The sequence below is a fragment of the Stegodyphus dumicola genome, chromosome X1, assembly GCF_044657685.1.
Source record: "Stegodyphus dumicola isolate Sdum_Otavi_A_Nest chromosome X1, ASM4465768v1".
Lineage (NCBI taxonomy): Eukaryota > Metazoa > Arthropoda > Arachnida > Araneae > Eresidae > Stegodyphus > Stegodyphus dumicola.
Genome location: NC_140780.1, coordinates 53,949,053 through 53,976,426, shown reverse-complemented (window position 1 = coordinate 53,976,426; position 27,374 = coordinate 53,949,053). Strand labels below are relative to the sequence as shown.

Here is a 27,374-nt window from a genome sequence, read left to right as displayed (position 1 = left end):
AAGAAGGAGGGAAATGTAATGGTCTAGGATGCACAATGCACAAAGTCCATTGTAAGAGGCTGAAGAATGTAAATGAAATTTTCAGTTTTAGGCTCTCCGTTTTCGCTAGGTAGGCTCCAAGCCTTAGCACTCTCATGCTAAACAGCATAATTCATTGGTTATGAAAAAATGAAAGCTATAAACATAAGTTATATAAAATGGTCTCATGATATTGTCTACACTAGTAATGAAAACTTTTGTCCTGCACTAGGTCGACACTGAAATCCTAGCACTCCGTGCGGGCAGCAGTGAACCCATATTAACTATATTAATCAAATAATTAAATTATGTGCTAGTAGTTCTAATTTTTACATATATTACTTTTGGAAAGAATTTCCCGAAGGTAGCAGGAGCGAGTACGAATTGATATGGAAATTAACTGATGAGAAAATCTAAAAACGAACGTAGCGCCGTCTGTCTTGAAAAATAACAATAAAATGTGAAAAAGCTAATATATTGAAATTCTAAAAGCATTAGTAAGAACCGAATGGGAGTTAAGGTCAGTAACTAAAGTAGATATTGGTTTGAAACATAAGTAATGACCGTTTATGTTGAAAATTACGCGGTAAAAATAAAATGTGTTTTGTGCTATTGGAAAGATAATCTTTCCCTCTAAAAGATGGCATATTTGGTTTTTTTTTTTTTTTTTTTTTTTTTTTTTTTTGTTTTGAGATAATTTTCGTTATTTTTTAGATCATTAAAATGGAGTGTGAAGTCGACAAAAATAAGCGGTTTCGACACATTCTTCTTTTTGCGTTTAATCGAGGCACCAATGTTGCAGAAGCTGCCTGAGAAATTTATGAAGTTTATGGAGAAGGTCAATGCCTGAAAGAACAGCAATAAATTGGTTTGCTAAATCAAAAATTTTAATTTCGATCTCGAAGATGCTGCTCGTTCCAAACGATCAAATGAGATTGATGAAGAGCGTTTGAATCAACTTCTGCACGAAGACGCGCATCACACCACTCGAGAATCAGCCGAACGAATGGGTTGTAGCCAAATGACTACACGTTTTCGACATCTTGGGTTTGTGGGGAAAGTCCAAAAACTCGAATATTATTGATTAATTTTTTTTTTTTTTGTTTTTGTTTTGTTTTGTTTTGTTTTGTTAAAATATTTTTTTAAATTAAACGGCCATTACTTATGTTTCAACCCAATAATCTTCCCACTGTGGAAAGCTTCAAAAAGTCTATTTCCTCAACTGAAGACATTTTATTGATGATTTTCGTAGAATCAGAGTCAAAATTATGATTAAGTGGCCAGCTATAAACAGGTATCGAATATATGTGTACGTCTCCTTTCCGAACGTAGGATTCAGCAAATCACACTGGCAAGATATGCTATAAATTACCCAAGATTTAAAATCAAGGAGAATGTCTTTAAACACTGAGCAATGAAGTCTACTAATTAGATGAGAAAAGGACGTGAAAACTGAACTTCTTTAGGATGCGATCAGTTTTATAACGATAGAAGGATGTAATGGGATAAACAAAATTTTTCTATGCCTTTTCTTAATAAATGAATGCCATTTATGATATCAAGACAAAACTTTTCAGAACTTTATCAATGACCGTGAGAAAAAAGTCATCTATCTATGCCACGTGTTTTCAAATAATTGAGTTCCTGGAAAAGAAAAGATTAGCCTGGAGAATTCAAAACACATAAAAACAAAAAAGAGCTACTTTTTCTTTAACAGGATCACGTTAATTTGCGTAAGGAGGTAAGCAAACACAAAACAGTTTCAGTAAACATAACACTGAAATCAAATTAATTGCTTAGTTAGAATTTGAAAGGAAGGAAAGGAGCAATTTCATTTTTAAATAAAAAGAAAGTTGGATAGCTAGATCACTCCAATTCATAAGAGATAAAATCTTTACGAAATTCCCTTTATGACAGTCTAAAAGTACGAAAATGTCATTACCATAGCGAATCCAGAACCAAAAAAACGTTTTTCAAATCTTTCCTGTTGACAAAAATTTATCTTCTTCATTTAATGACATTAATCAATCCAGTGTTCTTTATGTTTTCAAAATTTTAATTAGCTTAGTTTTTTTTTCATGTTTCATATCTACTTTCCTCGACAGATGACGCTACATTAGTTTACGATTTCTTTGCCCATTGACTGCCATATAAAATGATTGTTTTCGTCCTATCTTTGCGAAAACATTTATTGCGCTTTGTGAAGGAGGTCTTATGGCTGATCGCCCCCGATATCGATAAAATTTTATTCAAAATGTTGACCTCTTTAAGGTTGTTTTTCTGGCCTAGTTTTAAATTATACACAAACATAGGCATAGTATTTTTAATTTAAAAATAATTAAAAACCTGGTTTACCTTTACTTCTCGTCAAAATGTTTTTCAATACTCGGTGATATGTTCGAAGTAGGGACTCCAATTTTTATTCACAAGATGATTTCGATGATCATTTTTCAAACTTCCAGTGTTATATAGAAACTTAACATACTTCTAAAAAATGGGGCAAAGGGTTCCTCCGCAAAGTCAAGTCATATGAACTCTCTTCAGAATAAAATACTTGTACTTTTCAAGCGACCGCTTAGTACATTTCACTTTTTACTGAAATTTTTACACTATTCTAAGTCTATATTATGCTATCCTAGTCGCTATCCTAAACTAAGGATAGCGACTATCTTCGAACCGCATGCGAGCATGTGAAGTCCTGCATACGTCGATGGATGACAAATACTGATATATACTATTTTCTCAATGCATCACAGCTTTCATGTCTCTACGAATTGATACGCCTAGTTCACAAATCGTGTTACCTGATAATCAGTATAAGACCAGTTGTTTTATATGATATTTTAGCACGTGATGTCTGTGATGAACGTTTCTCATCATCACGATTTCAACTTGTTTCGGTGTATGTGAGTTTAATCAAAAGGATTCTGTTACTGAGATTGTTGAAATGGAGTTTATCACAAAATTAACGGGGATAACTACTCTATGTGGTCCATAAGAATGACATTTGTGTTTCTCACTTTATTAAATCCTCAGCTACTCTAAGAACATCCGGCTAAGTAAATTACGGCTTAATAATCTCAATGGTTTACGTTGCTTTCTTTCTAAAGCTCGTTTGGACACAAAGGAAGAGAATTAATTGCAACAGAGTTTGCAATTATCATATTTCTGCATCCATGAGCTTTAGCAGCGTACCTTCCCTTTAACATACTATCCTATCTTGTAAGATCGGGAAAACCTTAATGACTGCTTATTAAATCAGCAGTGTCCCAATTTTATGCCGGTGACACTTTGAGTATTTTAACCGTTTGAGTCCGGCGAAGCGCTCACTTGTCCGTATGCCAAAAATACGGCGTAGCGCGATAGCGCTTCTCTTGTTTTGTATCGAGAATGCGAAAACGCTGCTGCTGGTTATTATACTTTACGCAGTTATTGAGAGCAGTTATAGTGATATCAGTAGCAGTTGTTTTATAGGAATTGGAAATTATTTTCATTTTTTTTACCAAGTGTTATACTGATAATTACGAAATAACCCATGCCAAGTTCTGATTCATTTGAAAGTGACTATGTTATGAGAAGTGATAATGAAGAGTATAGTAATGACCTTGAAAGTGATAGTGGAAGTGACATCAACATTCATTCTAAGAGATTACGAGTTATTAGTGATAGCAGTGATGATGATGAAGTAACTGCAAGTACCTCCGATGACGATATTATTGATGAGTTTTTACCCGTGGATACAATTTTTTCGAACGAATCGAATACTTTTTCTGAAGTACCTGGACCAAAGCATGCCCCTCCTCCTGATGCGAAACCAATTGAATATTTCAATAATTTTTTTTCAATTTTCAATAATTTTTTTCAAGTATACTAACCAACAACAGCGTCTTCGCATTCTCGATACAAAACAAGAGAAGCGCTATCGTACTGCGCCGTATTTTTGGCATACGACAATTGAAGCGCGATAGCGTTTCGCCGGACTCAAACGGTTAAATACTGTGTCCATTGATAATAATACTGAGAGGCACGCTAAGCTAAACTTGTTTCGAATACTTTATTTCTTGTTATGCATTCATTAGTCACTGCATCATTCCTCTGGAAAACCATCAAAGGTTTCACAAAAATACAAGAGTGAACTCTTTAAGTTAATTATATCTTTTTATTCGTTCACTCCAGTATTGTTATTTTGATTCTAGAACTATGCAATACTGCATCTGATGCGCAGTTTTACGTTATGATACACATTTTTACTTGCCTGAAAACCGTAATACATGTAGAATTTGTATATAAATACGCAGATCTCTAAACCTCTAACTTTGTATAGCTTTAACTTTTTAATTTAGTAACATAGGGCAAAACTTATTTCTCAAGAGTGGAGTGTAAAAGGAGTAAGATTTACGGAAAAGTAACGTCTCATTTTATTAAGTTTTAAAAATGTTTCTGCTGAGCATTATATGATTACAGCTGCAATTATAAACTAATTACTTATGCATTAAACGTTATGTTTATAAAGTATTTCTCTAGCTTTCCTAGCGTGCCTTCGTGGTGTAGTGGTTCTGCACGCTGGGCCGGTATCCAGAGATCCGTGGTTCGATGTCTGTGGTCCATGCTCTTGCTCATTTTTCATCTTTCCTGCTTTAAAAAAAGTACCTAATGTCTCTACATGTTTAATAATTAAGATTTTAACTACGCAATAAATTACTTCTGTAAGACCTTCGTTTTCGAAAAACAATAATTGCTATTACCACTATTCGTAGCCAAAAAAAATCGTTTTCAATTTAAGAGGAGAGCATAAAAATGTCTTCACCTGAATGATGTGATTTTTATTCTCGAAGACTTGAGGTAGCCGGTGTAAACTGCACCAGTAAGTAGTTTCAACATTGGGAACAGGAACCTAACAAAAAATTAAAATATGAGGTAAAATAAATTTACATAATAATGCAGACTTGTGTAACAAAATAAAAAGAAACTTAATCCATGTCAATGACACATGCTATTAATATAATAGTGATTTACAGAGAAATAAATGTTCACACTAAAGCTGAAGATTTTTGAGCACATGGTTGACTCCGAGATATAGTTTCATGAATCCAGATTATGACTGACGTAAAGCTGATCATACAAATTTAAATATTACTTAGTAATAAAATTCATGTACTTATACAGATTGATTAGGGCTTATTGTAAAGGTTAATAAGAATTATTTAGCAATAAATCAGGTGCCCTTCTGAGAGAGAGAATAAGATTGACTGGAATAATGGAAGTTTTAATAACTTATAAATCCACAAACGTTTATAATATCTAGGTATGTTTTAGACATATTCTAGATAAGTATCTTAATATGTTTTAGAACTCTTGTGGGTAAAGTTCTTCCTTAAACAAATTAAGCACAGTGTGTGACTCTGTGGAAGACGAATTCAATCACAAACAGCACACAGGTGCACACTTCTGGAGATAAACTGTATTATGAATGGTATTGCAAAACTCAGTTTAATGAACATAATTTTAACCATACTTACTCCACTTATCCGTGTCCATGGATAATATGCTCACCATTCGTTTATGTCTTCATCAAAAGAAAACTATTTATAACTATTTACATAAATAACCAGCGCAGTATAATAAAAAATGAAATTTTTTAATAATATATCTTGTAGTGATTGAGTATATTTTTCATTATTATTATTATTAAATAAATATAATTATCAGAGGCAAACTCACTTGTTTTTAGAAACTTGTTCACATCGAATAAACGATAAAACTTTCATCTATTACATTCATGGGGAACTGTTGTCTGATTTGCTGCAAATAGGATAATGTTATCTATCACCGAGCTTATTTCAGAAATATATTTCTTTTGCTCCAGCTGCTTTCGTAAGTTTCTGTGCTCCGTAAATGACGGGAAAGTCATACTCGTATTGATAGCTTATCTATGTGATACTCAGTTTTTGCAGTTTCCAATATGGTTATTTTCCAATATTCACTGTTACTAGAACGAAGTATGAGAACTTAGTCAATAAATTCGGTGACATTTCGACACATTTCCAATTCGACACATTTTATTTTAGGTATTTGGATCAGAATTATTCGAATAAATGTTGTAACAAGCTCAAATGGCATCTTTAAATTCTTAGATTTATGATATTTCAAGACTAAAAAGGCCGGTTATAGATTTTTGCCATTTAAGAACTAAAATATTCAAAACGAATCGAAATATAATTGGGTTATCAATCCATAAAGTTAATGTTATTCCAGACATTGAGGAGACTGCAGATAGCCTTCAATTTATGAACCAAAAAAACTGAAGTATAATTTTTCTGTCCATTTAGAATATGGCCTAAAGGAGTGTTAAATATCACGCTGTAGCAGCTATTAAGATTCCTCTCACTAGTTTTCAACTTTGGTTTATCTTATTTACTCGTATTATTATGGTGCATAAAAGAATATCAAAGAATAGGGTACTTTGGTTAGAACATAATATTGGAGTTTTACACTGCCAAATATTTTTAATTTTATAAGTATTGTAAATCAAGCTACACTTCCCAACATAGGAAATGCAACACCGTAAAAATTTAGGCGTATAAATATGTAAATTTCGAGTAATAGTAGCGGAAAAAGTCATGCAGATTATGTAAGATGTAAGTTTGTCTATGACGCGAGATAAAGGAAGCTGCGGACGAACCAACAGTAGTTACTCTCTGCTGCTTACGGAATCCAGAATTTCGAGAAGTTCATCATTCCAGAAGACACGTGTGGCTGAAGAGATGTCTGGACGATGACACCGTAGGCAATTGCCAATTTTACCTAGGGGTCGAATTGTGGGTTTACCTACTGCTAGTTGGTCTCATTCTCATGTCGCTGCTGAAACGCACGTAGATGGAAATGCAAACAATCGCGAAGGATCAGATCCATCTAAAAGTATTACAGATAGTACAGATCGATGCATACAAAGAGATGTGGTAGCGGCCCCACAACCGACTGCTATAGAAATTTTGCGGAATGAACTTTCAATGCTGCAGTATCCAGGACAAAAGTTTCTCGAAATTTGGTTAAAAGCGGCTTCCACGCAAACCGCCCGTTGCGAAGGCTGCTATTAACGCCAAACCATCGATACGAAAGACTGCAATAGTATATTCAAAGAGCCACTTGGACATCCGAATGGCCCAATGTGGTATTCAGCGTTCCAGTTTCTGTTTGTCTCATGATAGTTCAATGGTTAAATATCGAGGCGTTGGGGAGATAGATCCAATCCGTCTACTACTGCTGAACGCACTGCTCGTCAGCAAGGCATAATGTTTTTCGGAGCCATCAGTCATGACAGCAGGACACCCCTGTTACCCATCAGGGGCACACTGACAGCACGACGATACATTCATTAGGTGCTGGCGTCCTTGGCCTACAATGTTCCCTAATCTTTTGCCAATCGAACATATTTGGGATGTGACTGGCCATTTTTTGTTTGCTCTGCCCCAGGCGTTATCGGAGGACGAACTTTGGAGGAATATTCAGAACATAGGGATTTCCATCCCTCAGGACACTATCCGCAAACTATCCTCGTAAGGTTGCATGTCCTCGTAAGGTTGAATACATGACCATGAGCGTTGGTCTTACTGATTCCCCGTATATTTCAGCATTGTACAAACTTATCTTTCTATGAATAATATCACTTATTGACATATGCATGCTCTGTCTTTGTATTAACTGACATCACATTGTACCCCATCATTCATGGTGTTTCATTTTCTACTTTGGGAGTGCTTTTCAGCTAGTAAACGATGGGCTTTTAAATCCACTTGATGTTTCAGATTGTCACATTTTTTACGATGGTCAGTGATTTCTCTACCTTTAGTGAAGATGCATTACTAATCACGAAATTCTACAAAATTACATCAAGGGAATGATATCAGTACAGCTGAACTCCATTTTTTAAAAGCAGCGAAATAAGCACATATCCAACAAGAAAATATGAATTCTATATACGGACAGTCGCCAGAATACCCATTCTCCTACTACTCTGTGTCACCATACGTAAACAGTTAGTTCTTGTTAAGATCTATTCTCTTGCGATGAAATGGAGAAAATCTATTCCTTTCAACATGAACGGCATAAACGGAATAGCAGGCAAAATTCTCATTATAAACACACACAAAAATCATTCCGCAGCATAGCAACTGTAGTCTGCTCAACCTGCAAAAGATTAAAGCATGCAGTGGTGTTATATGTAATAAGCTCATCTATACTTTCGTTAAAAATACTATTGATTCAACTCCCTTCCTCCTGATCCCAGCACCCTTTCTAAATAAATTCCTTAATAATATTTCTATAAACGAATAGCAACTCTCTTAAGGACATAAGTAATAGTTCGATTCATCAATCGAACCATAGGGATAGGATCATTATAAGGCAGCGTGAAACGATAGAAGTAAAAGAGAATTACATAGGGTGTAGTCAAGAGCTGCGTTAGATGCTCTGTGAATATTTCTATTTACGAGGAGAAAGAAATCGTAATACTTCTTTTTGGTTAACTGGAAGCTTCCACTTTTGACTGCTTGCTACGATATAGACGGCACAGCAGCAACTAATGGCCATATTCTTCAAAACTAGTCTTAAAATCGTCCTTCCCATAAAATCCTTAAAGAACAATTGAGGCAAACTATGCAGAATATAATTTCTGCAATAATTCTTTGCTCTTTGATTATTTTTTTCTCTACTGCATTTTTATGCTTAGTACACCATCTGTTCTGCCATTTCGTCCTTGAAATAGGAGTCAGAAGTGATGCCGAAAGACCTTAGTTTATTAAACCTAGTTGTAACTCGAAAGCCCCCGGAAGTTCTGTTTGGACATGATTTTTTAATTCCCATTCCATTCCACAATGGCGATCAGTAAGGCATGCATCTTGACACCTCAAAGCTGAGGTATAAGCCTGATATTATTCATAAATGATAAAATATCATAAGACATGTTGAGAGAAGTTTTATCATATTCTGTATCAAAGCAATGTATTCCATAATGGATTTATACCCGACGATATAATATATATTATTGATCATTAGGTACATTTCTGAGTGTCAATTCATAGCAATTAAACGCCTATTTTTAAATTCGACGATAAAGAACTCCGAAATCTATTTTATTCCATCGGAATTGTCTAGTTTACTGGAGACAGACCTCATATTCTGTTATTTGGAATTTTTATTCCGAAGTATAAAGTATCCGTTCAGGTTTTCTTTTGAAGCATGTGTTTATGTTTTGCATTAAAAGCGTATTTCTCTATGAAAGCATTCTGCTTTCAATAATCACAGACATAATTTTAAAGTATCACTATCCGGCCATGAATTAAATAGAAGAAAATGAAGCAAACTTAAAATGAGATAGAACTATATCATGCATTCTAAAATGTTTGTTTTAAGCTATGCAAAATGTACGGTTTGGTTTATCTAGAAGGTAAGATGTTAAGGAAAGCTGTTGCAAAAAATATTTTCAACTTACTTTAAAAAAGTGCCCCTCTCAGTTGTTGCAGTTTTGAGCAATATATAAGTTGCAAGAGAATTTTAAGGAAGGATAAATCTTAGAATTTAGTAATATAGCCTAATTTTCCCTTGCATCGGATGGTAAAATACTGATTAGAATTAGGATTATGATTCCTTAGATCAGGTATCTGAAACCCTTTTCTTGCATCAATCCGTTCTTAAAGAATGGTTTTCTTCATCGATCCCCTTATAATTTTCTTTATAAAATCTAGCATGCAACGTAATAATAATGGAAACAATTGAACATAAAATACCTTAAAGATAGCAATTAGACTAAAAATATGAACAAAAGTTTTCAAAAAACAATAATTTATTATATTTATGCTTTATTAATTTAATTTTTTTATTTCTCAAATTTAAAAAGGTTGCCAGAAGCAAAATCTCATATTCTAATTGTCCAAAAAGGTTCGATTTTAATTAATGTGATGGTTGCACTTGATATTCATGCAACTGTTTTAATATTTGGCATAAAATTTCGTAAAATTAATTCTTAAGTCACCTTGCTAATCATTTTGTTTCTTATTTTCTGTAGTTAATTAGAAAGAGTTAGAAGGGGAAACTAATGACTGATTTGACTAATCAGTTTGATTGATAAAGTTTTTTTTCAATTAAGATCTTGATTATGATGATGAGTTGCTGATGCAAATTTGTCTGTCGACCCCCTAACCTGATCATCACTAATCCCATTTAAAATTGCATCGACCCGCAGAAGATCAATATAAACCCCGCTGGGAATCCCAGCTTTATATTACGGCAAAGTTCTCAGGGGCTATCTGTTTATGGTAAATGATATATTTGAAGGGGGCTCTTTAAGGAAAACTGGTTTGCGATCACGTTACACACAGGGAGAATAACAGAAACTCAAGTTCAACCAGATGGTTCGCCAGGGCTTATTCCCGGGTGAAACTAAAAGTATTCTGGTGTTTTACCGCTCTATTTCTTATGGACTTTTACAGTCCTAAAATATCTAATAAAATATTTACGTCTGCAGCTTTTATCGAAATATTTCAATAAATATTAGAATCTTCAGAGCAACTAGATGAAAGTAGCATACATGTACTTGAATAAAATTCACTTCTGTTTGTTATGTTAATGAAGTAACTTTACTATTTTAAAGAGAAAGAGATACAGTTCTTTTAAATCCTTTGGAAGTGTTTACTGGATTTGTTAAAGTTAAATGCACTTATTTAAAATGCGCTATACTTTTGTTTAGTTACATATGAAGGGCATAATTTAAAATAGCGAAATATATTGAAGTTTCAAATTGGTTTTTATTTTTGTCAGTTTTTCGGTTTTGTACTTAAGTCTTTGATTCTTACATACAAATCTGTTCAAATAATGTTTCTTTTTTTAATGAAGCAAGAGACAGGATTTTATTTTCTTTACTTTTATTTCATGCTTTTTTCTGGCTCCCAGCCGAAACCTTCAATTTGCTGATCCTTTTGATAACTGTACAGAATTAACCATGCCCCACATGTCAGAAGAAACAGTTACATATGTCTTTGTTTTTAACTGTCTCAGTTTCTACAGTCATACGCTATGTCCATGCTGATTCATTTTCTGTTTCAACTGCGTATTCTTGATGTAAAACAGTATGGAATTGATTTCCTAATGATTGTCTCTCCTCTTTCTTCTGCCTCAGTCCTCCTTCAAATTCTTGCATTTAATGCTTTTTCTCAACCTACTCCTGAGTTCCACATATTATTGGGTTACATGGAATGACTGTGCTACGGGTGCTAATTTTCTGTGGAACACCAACAATTAGTTGTTTATAGGATTTGGATTTCTCATGTTGTAGCCGGTTCTTTATTGCTTTATACCAACCTCAAACTTACAGCTAGTTCAACTTTGATTTGTTTCTGCCTTTGATTTTCCTAAACCAATTAAATTTTGAGATCTTCTTCCCTTTCATTTTCTAGTGTTACTTAATATAATTACTGACTCAAAGACTACGCAAAGTAAAGTAATTACAAATGGAATGCTGTTAGAGGATAATCTGTGAAGTCCCTCATATTGTTATGTCCAGTAATTATTCTCCTGCTTAAGTGCCTTGTCCATCTGTTATATAAGGAAGTTAGTTGGAATCCCATTGAAAACTCATTGACCATTTCAGTAAACGTTATTTAATTTAACATCTTGCAAGTTAGCATCTTGCAAGTTCTTTAACATCTTGCAAGTTCGATTTAAGTAGATAATTCTTTTCATATCTGAAGAATTCTTTAATTGAGCATTATTGTTGGCTGTTATATGGGAGTAGGCTTGCGTATAGAATGCGTCAATTCAATAAAGTGAGTTTATTTTGTTTTGCAGTATGGATTTCCTTGCCCGAGGTTTTCTCCATATCTTTTGCTTTTTCGCACAGCTCACGTAATTTGAAATACTCAAAGACAAATTAAACTGCCATATTCTTGTACAAGATCCAATATAAAACTTCAACAGGAAAGAGAAATAACAAATGTAACATGAATACAATGTACATGATTAATTGCGAAAACGGTAGACTCACTTTTAACTATTTCTCCGCATCAATATAACATTGTTTGTATCATTCTGTTCGATTGATCACAGAGTAAGATATTATCACGTAACAAGAATATCGTATTCATAAAGGAACTCTATATTTTTGTTTTAAAATTACGTTACTTAAATGGCAGTCATCAAATCAAACACATTTTTGAAGTCCAATACGGCGATCCCTAATTGCTTACTGTGTTACTGTGTAAATTTGTTCTGGATAGCAGCCTAGCGACTCCTTTGAAGACTTTTGATGTCGCGTATCGCTAAAGGAAGAAATTGCAAATTTCGAAGTCTTATAAGCGTGCTGGTTGAGAGTTGCCATCGTCAAGCAAGATAAAATGCTGTGGAAAAGCTCTGTAAATGTGCGCTTTTTACTGTTATTAATTAACCGCTTGTATCCCAGAGCATAACAAGGCAGTCTACTGTAATAAGAGCATAGTATACCGTTCTCTCCCAGTCTGAAAACAAGCGTATTTGTCCTCCTGGAGTTTTTTTTTTCTTCTATTTCACAATGATGGGATTTTTCTACTGAACTGCAATTGGATTTCCATCCCATAATCTGAGAGTTTTTAACATGATGCACTGTATCCGTACTATTTTTGCTATGGTGAGTTCGCACAGCCTGACGAAATCGATATGGATCTCGTACATCACCTTAACTAATTCATCATAGCAAACGCAATAAAGAATTTCTTCTTTTCCATCAGACCATTATCTTAGTATCAACTTCGCTTTGGTACTGATGGCGAAAATATCAGGTTTCCGGGTCATTGTTTTTGTATCTATTAGTGCCTGAAGTTTGGATATTTCCTACATATTCCTGACTCTTACACTTAATATTCCATAAAACAAATGCTAATGATTTCTTAAATTTCTGAGATTTATCGTACTTCGATCGTTTACAGTAGCATATATGAAATTTTAAGGAATTCAAATTCATTTATCAAATTACAAATGTTGATCAAAATATAAACTAGATTTTGATTTTATTTTAATGTAATTTGGAAAAATCTTTTTACTTTTTAGTGTAATTAACCTTGCCATTATTTTGCAGGTAAATGAGCGACAATAAATCTCTGAAAAGTTTTGAAGAATATTCACTCATTAATGACCAAAACAAAATTGTAGGACGTTGATATTTCGAAACAGATTGCCTTCATGGGCATTTTCGTATTTCCCCATATCTAACATGAGGATAAACCATTTTTTTTAAAGTATACCACCAAGGTACCCTTTACCTTAACAAACAGTCCTAAAGTGCTTTATGTAATTGATCAAGTGATGATCATAAGCAGGATCTAAAAGACAATAAATGCACTTACCTTGTCATTATGTATCGTTAAAGATTGGGCGTCATCTGGAAAAACTGGATTAGGAGCAATATTCTTCAATAGCTGCACTCTTTGAAAACCGTGTTTTTCTTTAAATAAATTCATGCCATCAATTCTGCGGAGAGGCCCATGACCCATTGCATACACTATGTGCGTTGTCCCATCCTGTTAAAGAATGTAAATGTTATAGTATTTTGCATTACATTAATGTCGGCAAGAAAATGCAATGCTGTGAACAGCTTTGTAAGATAATAATGGAAACATATATTGATTAAAATATAAATATTCAACTTCTTCTCCAAATGATTCACTCATTTACATAAAAAACATCATATGGCTTAATGCACTAGCAAATTTAAGCGCAGTAACTTATCAACACAGTTTCACACTAATTATTATGCAAAACAGGCTGCAGAGTCAAAAGGCAGTGCAAGGAATTTCGCAAATATTCGATATGAAAGGAATCAAAACCAACCTGCGTGGTGAAAATGGCAGTTAACCAGCCATAAAAAGTTATTCTATTGTAAAAGAATTAAATAGTGCAGATAATCGCGAAATTTGATCTTCCAGCTCAGAATGGTAACAAGCATTTTGTTGCAACATTGTGCACTTAATTTAAACAAACGCCAGTGAAAGATGAATATATACACATTTTTCCCAAAATAATTCGATGATTTTATGAGGAAAATAACCTTGTGCAATATAAATTACAGACAGCGAAAAATTTCAACATACAGATTAACATATATAAATTTAAAACTCATGGATAACTGCAGTTTCATCAGTCTTCACTCCAACTTGGTCAAAGCTTGTTCCTACCAACTAACACTTGTATAGAAGGTTGGTCGAAAGAACAGAGGTGGGACTCGGAAAACATTCTTTTGCCACTCCCAACAGGAGAGGCATAGGAGCTACTTCATTAAGATGTTCGCAGTAAAGGAAAATTTCCGAAGCTTCCAAAGCTGAATTTTTTTAGGAAAAGCCTACGAGAGCTATCTGGCTTAGCTAAATCCTAGTTTTCACGAATGGTTTGTAGGATTCCGTTATAATTGGGATAGTTTAATAAAATCATGCAGGCCCTACTCGGAAGATAGCGAGTTATTTATGGGTCTAAAGCAAGTTTCAAAATGCTGAAGAAGGTTAAAATAACCTTTTTATTTAGTTATAAATGGAACAGAACAGGCGCAAATTAATGCTACAGACGTAACTTCTTGTACTTGAGGATATTTAAATTAACACAATAGACAATTAAATTCAAACGTTGATAATGTAGACTAAGACTACACATAAAATAGGTTACTAAGCTGGCTCAGATAGTTATGAGTAGTTTAAAGCATCGGCTAGGAAGGTACTAAGGCCAGAATATAACTTTCAGCAGAGCTGGCGAGAGCATATAATAGCAAGATACGGTTGCCATAAATTTTAATCTAAAATTCAAAACTTCACCTCAAATGCCCGAAAACTGAATTTGCATTCTGGGGAGGAATATGGAAAGAAGAAGTTACAGTGAAAGTTTATAGCATAATGATTATTTAAGTAAAATAAAACCTTACATATTTTCCGCGAAATTGACGCTTAAGATTTTTTACATCTCTTCTCTGGCAACAAATCTCTCCTAAGGATATTTCGCTTGACAGCTTTTAAGTGCCGCTGTAATGCAGACACCCTACAGTCATAAACATCCATGTTTTATCCAGGAACCCGTCATCCTGCGCTGACCGCCATAGCATATGGAAGCCAAAGTCTTCCAAGAAACGGTAACTAAAGGGAGCAATGAATTTTTAGCAACTAAAGCTATCTATCTACTTTATTAAATTACATGCGTTTGACAGCTAACCTTCAGACGTCACCTCTGTGTGTTGGTGAATTATCGCCTCTCCTTAATGCTTACTGCGGACGGAAGATACAATTCAAAATTTAAATATTAACGTAAAAACCTTATTCCTCACAACTTGGGGGTTTCTCCCTAAAATAATTCAAAACAAGATCTATTCATTTTTTTTTGTTGTTGTTGTTGTTGACGGCTATTTACTGGAATTCAACAATTTACTGGTTACAACTCCAGCGACTTTGCTCAAAGTTACAACACTAACTGGGTCAGGCAGGAAAAACACAACTTTCAATACTTATGACGCGACAACGTCAGGCTTTCACTACCACACGTTACAACGCCAGGCTACTCGACCGTACGTCGCTCTAAGAAAGCAGCAGCATTCAACTGCCAAACTTCTACATAATCATACTGATTATGATTACCTTTCTTCTTTTAAACTACGCTGCATGTCATAACATTTTCATAGAACTCTGGTCTGGGGGGTGCGTGACGAAACAGGGTATAAAGTAAAGAATCAACATGAAGCTAATTATCAGTAGAACTTAAGTCAAGTGTCAAAATCTTAGCTCCAAACACTGGAAGTTGAGATTTTTATATTATCCTTTAAAAAAATGCTTTTTAACTTCTCTCTGTTTAACATAGGAAACATATTCACTTATCTTGAATATTACAGATCTATAGGTTTTTAAATGCGCCATAAATAAAAGCCGGGTATTACTCTGTTATGAAAACTAATTCCAGGTTATTGATAGGTTTCATGAATAAGAGAAATTCATACAGTTTGAATCATTTAAAAATAAGAGGGTTGGATATAGGGACAAAACAATTCTTTCTTCACTGCTAAGCAGAGCAAGGCTGAGCTCAGTGCTTAGCGAAATGAGCCTAAGCATATAAAGAAAGCTTAAAATTATTACTCTTGCTGTGTAAAAATAATTCTGAAAGGCCACAGTTTTTCTATCTAATCTACTAATACAAAAGAATGACAGTAATCTAATGCTTTTAAAATATTTTTTCTTCAAAAATTTTATTTTTTAAAAAGATTTTAGTTTTTTAAATTTATATTTTTAAAAAATTAGAAAAATTGAACTCTTGCAATGAATAATATCTGCTTGTTATTTCCATTTCTACATGATGTGTTACGATGTAAAACAGTAAATATCGTAAATCGAATTTCTGACAGAATCAAATAACGTTCAGTTTCTCATTTATAATGAATTCATTTATGTCCAGTAAGAAAATAGTGCATACGTCCATTTTCTCACCAAAATCGTGCTGTGATGAACTCGGCGGAAGAAATACGCAATAAGTGCCAAAGCTTTTCATAATATTGCCCTTGTTTTCTTCACTATGAACTGTGTATGAATTAGAAGCCAATATAATGCATACGAGACATCTTTCTGTGCTTTGATGTGCTCTAGTGAGTAAATGAATTGACAAAATTATTTTTGAATTAAAGGTTAAAGGCACAGAATGTTTCGATATTAGGCACAGAATGTTTTGGACAACTATACGTAGTGCAGCAATATGCCTTTAGGATTTTTGCAACTTCTCTAATGTCACTATATACGCTCGACTTTACGCAGTTACACAGAAAATCACCACGTTTAGAAAAGAGATATAGGCATAAAAACGCATCGGTAAGTCTGAGTGGCTAGAGCCCTTTCGAAACGATACAGTTATAGTATCAGTAGGTGTTGATTTTTCCGATAATAATCCTATGTGTTATATCTGACTTCGAATCTAAAATTTTCTGAAGAACACAAAAACCTTGTCTAAAACTTAAAGGTTTATTTAACTGGAACTTCAACACTGATGAAAACTTAACATCACAAACAAAAACTTAACATCTTGGGTGGAAAACTTCAAAGTGCTTTAAAGTAACAGCTATGCCGGCACGGTGAAGAACACTTTCCCCTAAAAGACAGAATCCATCTAGCCCTTTCGGCGTATATCTCCAGTTCGCTGAATTCAGACATCCGCTTCTACGTGTTTTGAACTTAAACGGCCAGGCTGGAACTGGAATAGGACTGGATCAGGACCGGAACTGGACTGGAACAAGACGGGAACCGGAACAGGACTGGATCCGCAACAAGACGGGAACCGGAACAGGGCGGAAACCGGAATCTCTCATCCCCTGGCTTCTCCCCGGGCAGGTCTATTCTGGCTCGAACTAAAAGGAACTGCGGTGCCACTAAGGAAAGCACCTCCTTTTATTGCCGGCGGTTGCCGTTACTACAGGCGACTTATGCAAATATTTAACATCCTTCCACCTAAGGGGAAAAAAAAAAGAAAAATTAAAAAAAAGTGAACTTTCACATCAAAGTAAAACAATGCCAAAAAGCCTTAATAGGCCAGTCTGTCCGGCGGAGTTACAGTTCTACCAGATCGTGTTACAGGCCTGACAGATTTATCATCTATGTTGAGTTTAAGTTCAGACAAAGAATCTTGTTTTTCATTCTGCAGCTTCACGGGTACATCATTTTGCGCTACCTCTAAAGGATACAGAGCTCGAACTGCTCTAAGCAAAATTCCATTTCGGGTCTTTACTCTTGCAAGTCGATTTATTCCATCAGGTCCTGGAAGTAGTTCTATGACACGACCAAGTTGCCAAAAAAGTCTTTTGTCACTACTACCGATCAAAACAATATCATCTAATTTAATAGTAACTTTCCTTTCAGCTCTTTTATGCGAAACCTTGAGAATTCTTTACGAAATCTATTTTTAAATGCTTCTCGTACAGTTTGAATATACTGAAATCTTTTTTGTAAATTACTTGATTTAATACCGTATTTTATATCCCGCAAACTACTAGTTCTAATTTCTTTTAAAAAGTCGGCAGGAGTTAAAGCTTTAAATTCAGGATCGGAAGGAATTACTGTCAACGGTCGGTCATTAAGAATCGCTTCACAGTCACACAGTATCGTGTACATTTCTTCATAATTTAAACAAGCATGTTTAAGAACTTTTTTAAGGACTTGCTTCATCATTCCGATCAGACGTTCCCACCAACCACCCCACCATGGAGCACCAGGGAGAATAAATTTCCATGTTATCCGCTCATTGGCTGCCTGCCGATTAATTTGTTCAAAATCTATTAATTTCAATGCATTTGAGGCTCCTACAAAATTAGTTCCATTATCACTGTACACAGTTGTGGGTTTACCTCTTCGTGACACGAACCGATGAAAAGCCTGAAGAAACACTTCTGTAGATAGAGAAGTCAGCAACTCCAAATGGACCGCTCTATAAACGGCACATGTAAAAACACAAATCCATGCCTTTTCTTTGTTTCTCAACAATAAAGGACCACAAAGGTCTATACCCGTTACTTGAAATACTGCTGAATCATTTACTCGCTCTATTGGCGGTGGAGCTGATATGTGGTCAACAGGTGCAGCAGAATATCTCTTGCAAGTAATGCATTTACTCAAAACAGAACGCACCGTTCTTCTGCCAGATAACAACCAAAACCTTTCCCTTAAGGTATTCAGTATATATTGTACACCTGCATGTCCTTTCTTTTTATGTTCTTCCATAATTAAATTCCTAACTAATGGATGTTCTCCTGGTAATATTATAGGTGTTCTAAACTCTAACGTGTCATCTCTTCGAAACGCACCAGTTTTAATTCTTACAATTCCCGCATCATAAAATGGACTAAGAGTTCGTAAGCGTGCGTCTTCTATATCCTGAAACGATTCCGATTGAATCAAGCGAATAACAACCTTTTCTGCAAAATCAATTTCATCAACAGTGAGTTCACCTTTCTTTTTTTTCTTATTTCTGCAATTAAAGAAAAATCGTTGAATCCAACCAACAACTCTAACTGTTTTTCGAAAGCTAGAAAATCGCTCACTCAAACTAAACCTTTCAGTAGACACTAGAGATGAAACTACTGCCTTTTTTTTCTCGCTGGCTATTTCCGCTTCATTAGTTATAAATTCGGCACTCGGCCAATTTTCTTGCGATTTTAAAAGCCAGCTCGGACCCTCCCACCATTTTGACCGGGAGAGTTGGCGAACTGAACACCCTCTACTTGGAAGATCTGCAGGGTTAAGGTGACCAGGTATATGCCTCCAATCCTCCACACGTGTCAAAAGCCTTATTTCCTGTACTCTATTTTCTACAAATGTCCCCCATTGTTCTTCCCTTTTTATCCATGCAAGGACAGTAGTTGAATCTGTCCAGAAAAATATACTTCTGGCCTCAAAGTCTTTTAGAACGTCTGCAGCAAGACGAGATGCAATAGTTGCTGCTAACAATTCTAATCTTACAATAGTAGTTTCCTTTTTACCACAAGGGGAAACTCTAGACCTAGCCTGAAGCAACTGTATTTTAACTGATTCAGGTTCTTCTACACGAATAAAAACTACTGCCGCATACGCTGCTTGACTGGCGTCACAAAAAACATGGATTGAACACTGTTTTGGCTGATATCGTATCCACCTTGGAATTTTAATGTTTTTCAAAAGAGAAATGTCTTTTACCCATTTCAAAAATTTACTTTTAACTTCGGTGTTAACTTCTTCGTCCCATTTTACTTTTGTTTCCCATGTACGCTGTAATAACATCTTAGGTAATATAAGGACTGGACATGTTATACCGATGGGATCAAATACTTTATGGGCTATTGCCAAAATACTTCTTTTCGTAACTTTCTCGAAACAAAGATTTTGTAAATTAGCAACATTTATTTGAAGAGTATCGCCTTGTCTTTCCCATAACAAACCTAATACATTCGCAATAGTTTCTGTTTCTAAACTACAGTCGGTATATTCCCAACCCCGTAATTCAAATTTTCGTTCTGCCATAACATCTGAAGATACTTTCATGAAGCGCTGTAATTCATCTTCACTTCCGACACTTGTTACACAGTTATCAACATAGAAACTATTCATTAATTTAACAATAATGTTGGAAGAATATTTTTCATCTGCATCATTTTTCTCCAAAATTGAATTTAAGTGATATAGAATAACAGCTCCAAGTAAAAATGGACTACTGGTTACACCAAATACGACTCGACAATGACGAAAATGCTTCAAGCCATCTTCACCCTTTATCCAAAGAAATCGGAGGAAGTTTCTATCACTAGAATTCAGGCCAATTTGTAGAAATATATATATCTACAAATATCAGAAATCACCCCTATTTTTTCTTGGCGAAATCTATTTAAGATTGTAGGAATAAATGAAATAAGGTTTAATCCCTTTTCAAGACAATCGTTGAGACTCGGAGAACCCTTTACTTTAGACGAAGCGTCAAATACTGGCCGTAACTTCGTAGTACTATGTTCCTTAACAACATGTCTATGTGGCAAATAATGATGGGGTAAATCTAATTCATTTACGGGTACTTCCTCTATTATGCCCTCTTTGAGCCATTCTTGGAATATATTTTTATACTCTTGGCGAAGATTATCTATTTCAAGTTGCCTAATCGTACCGTGCAACCTTTTAAGCGATAACTCAAAATTATCCGACAGGGGAGGGTGCCCTTCCAACCAAGGCAAAGACACTACAAAGCGGTCATCTTCTATTTTTACAGTATCAAGAAAATGTTGCCTGGTAGCCTCATACAATTCCAATTTACTCTTTTGTTCGGATGGGTCCGTAATACCAAGCGAGTCGAGGGCCCATAAATCAGAAATACAAGCCTCTTTATTCAACATTGATGTAACTAAGAATGTTGAACCTTCACTATTCAACTCCCCGGTTTTTCCCATAACCGTCCATCCTAACTTTGTTTCAATAGCTACAAGACCGTTTGAAATTTGTTTACGATTCCCCGTTAATAATCGTCCTGCAACATCGGCTCCTATTAAAATTTCTATGGGTCCTTCTAAACGATCTGTTAAACTTATTCCACAGTCAGCAAGCTCTTTAAGCCATATTCCTTGTCCAATAGAAGGTATATTATTACAAATAACAGGCTGACTTAACGCATCAAAATTACAACTGTACGAGCCAGACATATTAGATAAATGAATTTTGTAAACTTTATGTTCACACAAACTGGTCGTTGTACCGCCAAATAATGCGTGGCTAAGGTATTCCTTTACCGTATACCTATAACCCATATCTTGAGCTGCGCTTTGCAGAATATACGACCTTTGAGAACCAGTATCAATTATAGCTCGTGCCGAACGAGATTTTTTATGCCCTTTAATTATTACTCTTATTGTTTGCAGCAAAACTTTAGGAGACCTTGAAGAAATGTTGGCGAGTGTTTCAGCCTGATTTGGAGGCTGTTCCGTTGCCCTTGTCTCACTCATTTGTGAATGGCCCTTACATAGAAAAATATGATGCCTTTTGCCGCATGTAAAACAAACTGTTTTTAATCTACACCTCCTGACAGAATGTCCAGATTTCAGACACAGATAACAAGAGCGTGTCCTTTGGACCAAAACTTCTCTTTCTGACAACGATAAGTTACGCGCCTGAAAACATTCCGCAGAACCATGATTTATACTGGAACAAAATATGCAGCCTTTTCTAGCTTCATTAGAAGAAGTAAACAGTTCAGCTGCCGTAGGTTTTAAGCGAGGTTCTCTTATCTTTAAACCCGAATTCCCTTTCTTATTACCGTGAGCCAGTCGATCGGAAACATTGAAAGATTTAGCTGCTAAAGAAATTCTTTCCTCACTTTCAACTTCACTGCGCAAGAAACATAAAAGGCGCTCAAGGTCAGATTCCCTTTCTCTTAACTGGGCGTTTTCGCCGGTTAAACTTTCTGATCCTTTACGCGAAAACCTAAGTCTCTCCCACGTTTTTGAGACTTCATTCGGCAATGCTGATTCTACCAATGGATATAATATCGCGCAATATTTGCCTCTATTTATTCCCAATATCTCCAAGGCTCTTAGATTAGATTCCAGTTCATCGTATAGTTTCCGCAAAGAGTGTGTACCTTGTTTTTGAATAACAAGGGTTAGCAAATCACGAATATAAATCTCCGTTAGTAATTCTTTGTTACCAAAACGCGTCTGCAATGCTTCGATTGCGCTCTTGTAACTATCGCCGGTTGGCGGAAAGCTTTTAACTATTTCCTCTGCAGGAGAATTCTTCTCCATAGCCTGTGCTAAATAAGCAAATTTATCATTATTATCTAATGAAGGATCTTTATCAATCTTTTGGAATTGCCCCCAAAATCCTAGCCATTTCTTCACGTTGCCGTCACAGATAGGCAATTTAATCTTCGGATAATGTAACATTTTATTCTGAACAAAGGACGGATCAATTAAAGTTACATTCGGGGTTCCAGAAGTAAGATCTTTTACTTTACTTTCCAGAAGTCTCCACCTATCAAAATATAATTCAGATTCATCTATTTCCTTATAAGTAAAGTCTCATCTGTAATTTCTTTAAACATTAATTCTCGTATTTTCATTTCAGTATCAAACAAAACTTTAGCTTTCTCGGAAATAACTTTTATTTTAATTAATTTTTCTTCCTGATTAAATTTAGTTTCTTCATTGTCAAATTCATTACAAGCTTTACTGAATAGTCTTCTATATTGAGTTCTTGCTAATTTTAAAGCTTCCATGATTCAAAAATAAAAAAGTCGCTTACCTTGCAGACAATGTCTTGTCGCTTGATGCCAAATGTTGATTTTTCCGATAATAATCCTATGTGTTATATCTCACTACGAATCTAAAATTTTCTGAAGAACACAAAAACCTTGTCTAAAACTTAAAGGTTTATTTAACTGGAACTTCAACACTGATGAAAACTTAACATCACAAACAAAAACTTAACATCTTGGGTGGAAAACTTCAAAGTGCTTTATAGTAACAGCTATGCCGGCACGGTGAAGAACACTTTCCCCTAAAAGACAGAATCCATCTAGCCCTTTCGGCGTATATCTCCAGTTCGCTGAATTCAGACATCCGCTCCTACGTGTTTTGAACTTAAACGGCCAGGCTGGAACTGGAATAGGACTGGATCAGGACCGGAACTGGACTGGAACAAGACGGGAACCGGAACAGGACTGGATCCGCAACAAGACGGGAACCGGAACAGGGCGGAAACCGGAATCTCTCATCCCCTGGCTTCTCCCCGGGCAGGTCTATTCTGGCTCGAACTAAAAGGAACTGCGGTGCCACTAAGGAAAGCACCTCCTTTTATTGCCGGCGGTTGCCGTTACTACAGGCGACTTATGCAAATATTTAACAGTAGGTTTATTTCAGAGAAAGAAATAGGAAACATTAACAATGCCCTTGTCGGGATTCGAACTCCGGACCTCGGGTCCGATGCTAGCCGGATGGGCTTTCGATTGCGCCACAAACGCAGGCGGTGAGAAAAAAGAATATTCCTTACATTCCTCCCCACTTAAAGGATGACTGAGGAGGAGAACACTGAGTCGGCAAACCCAAGTGGGAACGAGTTATCGTCCACTGCATTTTAACTCAGAAGGCACTTGTAGAGTCTTTTAGAGTTTTTCTGCGAAAATTTTTGAATTTCTCCATATTCAAAATTCATTCAAAATTATTCGGGAAATAGGAAGAATCAATGATGTCCTTACTGAGATTCGAACTCCAGCCTTCTGTTATCTAGCCGAACGTGCTTCCAGTTGCACCATCAAGTCACGTGGTAAGGAAGGAAAAATCTGAATTATCATCTAATAAATATTCTAAACTATTCGTCAAACATAAAAAATCCTCCGGCTCCTACAGCTAAAGAAATAATATATTTCTTTAAGTGAGATTTTCCTGTTTTATGAACACATCCCAAAATTTTCCATAGCTGCTTTTGGCTGCATTTCAAGTGCTGCCAAAGACAAATTTCCTTTGAATGCGCTAATACATGTAGAATATAATTATAAACCTCTGAAATAATAGGAAAAGGGGATGAAATGTCCAATTAATTCCAAATTCAACAAATTTGCTCAAAGAGCAATCAAAGATTTATAATCATTTCATTGTTGACACAGAATATGAAAAAATAAGGCGAAACTATTATTATTTCTCCTTCTTTTTCCATGCTTAGCTAAGTTGATAAATCAAAATACATAATTTAAATTGAAAACAAATGAAGGAAGCAGCTGTTAAATTAATATGGTATTATTATTTAATATATTATATTAATTAGATATTTATTACTTTGTTCAGGTAAGCACTTTTACATTGTTTAAAATTATAGTGGTTTTATATGTGTTATGGTAAAGAAAAGGCTTATCAGCAAAACTTTCCAAAATGAAATGAAGAGAAGATTCAATAACATTTCTATTAAAGTATTCCAAATATCAATGCTGGATATATTTTACATTAAAAGACATAAAGTGCATAAATTAGTTCTGTAGTTTTGTAATATTGGTACAAATCGAAACTATAATTGCAGTAAAATCTTTCGATGCTTTGAAATTGAAAATTTAATTATGTTATTTATTTTACTCTAGAAATGCATGCATTAAGAAAATCTTATTAAAAAATGCTTTTCTTTAAAATCCGATACTTCTTCTTTTTCAACCGTTTAAGCATGTTGCTTAGACATTTTAATTAAAATGAAGGCTTTTAGTAAAACTTTCAATTACTGATCGAGAAAAGAAGAAAATAACATTATTTTACAAACTTATTTTCTAACAAAAGAGAAGCTTGCATTAATTGTCAGCAACATACCCAAATACTGCTACAAGATATTTGTTTCGATAATTAGTCAAAAGTTTAGTTTCGGGCTTTCTAGGTTTCTTTGAATGTCGGGAACATTTTGAAAAGTTAAAAATTATTAATTAATTTTAGACAATTGTTTTAAAGTGAAACTTAATTCAACCGTTTTTTGTTAGTCGTTTTACTAGTTTTTTCCTTGTTTAAAACAATAAAATCTAAATTTTGACCGAAAAGTCAAAGAACAGATTTCCCCCTCCCTGTTTAATAAATGCAAGATTCATTGAATTAAAAAGTCTATTAAATATTAAGGATAATGTATGAAATTACGGCAAATATTTTAGTATAAAAGTAAAACAACAGAATGCAGGTTTAAAAGTGCATTTCTATGCAGTGTCTGTAATGGTCGATTTCTTTTGCTTAAGTGCTGTTTAGAGATTTTGACTAATTATCGGAAACTAGTGACAGAAAGTGAAAGGCAGGCGCTAGTAAAACTGACTGCGATTAGGATAAAGGATCCTTTTGCCTTCTTGTCTGTTACAGAAAAAGAGAGAATGCCTTTTCCTTCTTTTAATGAAAATTAAGTCTCGAAGACTGACGAACGGAAAGATATTTGAAAAGGCTTTTCTTACGGATCTGTGTTGAAAGCTTAGAAGAGGAAAGTTAAAATTGAATTCCGTTGGGGAATGTTACGTAGCGGCGACTTTGTATAAAAGAAAAGGCTTGAGTGGGAACTGACGGCATTTATTGTTCCTTGACTTATGATGCAAAGAGAAGTAGGTTAACATATTGTTTCCCGGGAGACATTTTGTCGGGGTGTGTTGTATCTCTGGAAATATCCTGCAGCGAACAAAAGAGGAAATACCTACACCGGGTTTTCTTCGGGCTTGCTAAAAAAATTCTGCGGTGCCTGAATTTAATTATTTCGTGGATATAATTCGTTTGTAAAAGGCTGAGGCAGACGGTGATTGACCAGATGTGTTCAAGATGGCGTGATTGCATCAGAAAAGTGGTTAATTAACAATCACGCCTGAAGTTTAAAATAAAAAATTTTGTGAAAGGAGGAGGAGAGGTTCAGTGAGACGTCTTTCTGTTGCAGCTTCGTTCCTTTGCTTGATCGAGATATGTAAAAGAAAAGAAAAAAAGGAGAGATGGAAGAGTGTTCATTTTTTTTCCTGCTTTCCATTCAGACATGAAAATGCTTCCTGTTACGAACTGTGTGGAAGTCAGTGTTCTTATGAACTGTATCGAACTGTGTGAAAGTCAATGCTCTTACGAACACTACCTATCTGTGAAAATCAGTGCTCTTGCGAACAAAGCAGCAATATAGAAAACTTATTCTGAAACCAAAAAAGAAGTAAGTATTCTTAACCTCCTTCATGCATACATGGATGATTGTGTAAATTATGCGGTAAGTCGTAAATGGTTAGTCAGGAGTTTATTTTAAATTTAGGAATAAGTTTTATGTGTATATTGATTGTATCTTTTATATGGTAATGAATATCTTAATGGCTAGTTTAAAACAATGAGACTGTGTAGCTAAGAGTATGTGAAAATTAATAACATGTTTCTGTTCACTACAGTAAAGCAAGGAAATTTAAATTTATTATTACGTTATAAGGTATTTCTCCCACCTTCTTGGCATGCCTTCGTGGTGTAGTGATTCTGCACGCTGGGCCGGTATTCCAGAGGTCCGTGGTTCGATTCCCGGCGAAAGCGATTGCTCATATTTTTCATCTTGCCTGCTTCCAAAAAATACTTAATGTCTCTACAATGTAAACCGAGTCTGGGTATGTGTAACTACGACAGCATTTGTACATTATTATCAAACGTTCATTAAGAAATAAGATTAAAAATTTGGTATTTTATTTTCAAAATGTGTGATGTAATTATTAAGGAATTTCAAAATTTCTTGCTTTGTATTTTCACACCTTATTTTCCCCTACACAACATAAGCAGGGAAATCATTAAATTTAGGAAAACATTAAATATAGGAAGTAATTAAATTCTCATATATGTTGGAAGCCAGAATTTTATAGTTCCAACTAGTATTTCGCTCTCTAAATCAAAGTGTGAAGACATAAATTGAATCATTTGCTCCAAAAAAGCATAAAGATTTTCCAGTTCGGATACTTAGCGTTATATTAATTACTCATTTTAGTCTTCGGTACTCATTCCCTTTAGAATTACATAAATCACTCTTCAATATGAATTCGATCTGTATTTTGAAGAACCTTTTGCCATTATTCCATTATTAATGACATTAAAATACTGATTAGAAAATATATTTTCGGACTTGTGTCTGATACAATTCACATTTTAGAGATTTCATTTTCAAACTCATTGTAAATTGGCAAATCTCACTTATTTTTCTCAACATATTTTATGCGTAAAAAATACTTCCTACCTAAATTTTTAATTAAAGTATTTATGAGGGTCACCTTGTTTAAAGTACATTAAGAACTGACACTGAATAACTTTTGCTTTAATTAATTTCCATTAAATAACTGCAAGTCTTGGTTTACTTTTCTTAGGTTTCATT

At 34.8% G+C, this 27,374-nt stretch overlaps 1 protein-coding gene across 1 annotated transcript in view; it reads right to left on the bottom strand.

Moving 5' to 3' along the window:
- The window catches only part of Tbh (Tyramine beta hydroxylase), a 179,272-nt gene that overhangs the window by 120,135 nt on the left and 31,763 nt on the right, over positions 1-27,374 (bottom strand). The window contains exons 3-4 of the mRNA XM_035351496.2: positions 13,389-13,562; positions 4,826-4,912 (exon numbers count right to left, since the gene is read on the bottom strand). Of these exons, the coding sequence (XP_035207387.1) occupies positions 4,826-4,912; positions 13,389-13,562 (261 nt within the window). The remainder of the gene's footprint in view (positions 1-4,825; positions 4,913-13,388; positions 13,563-27,374) is intronic.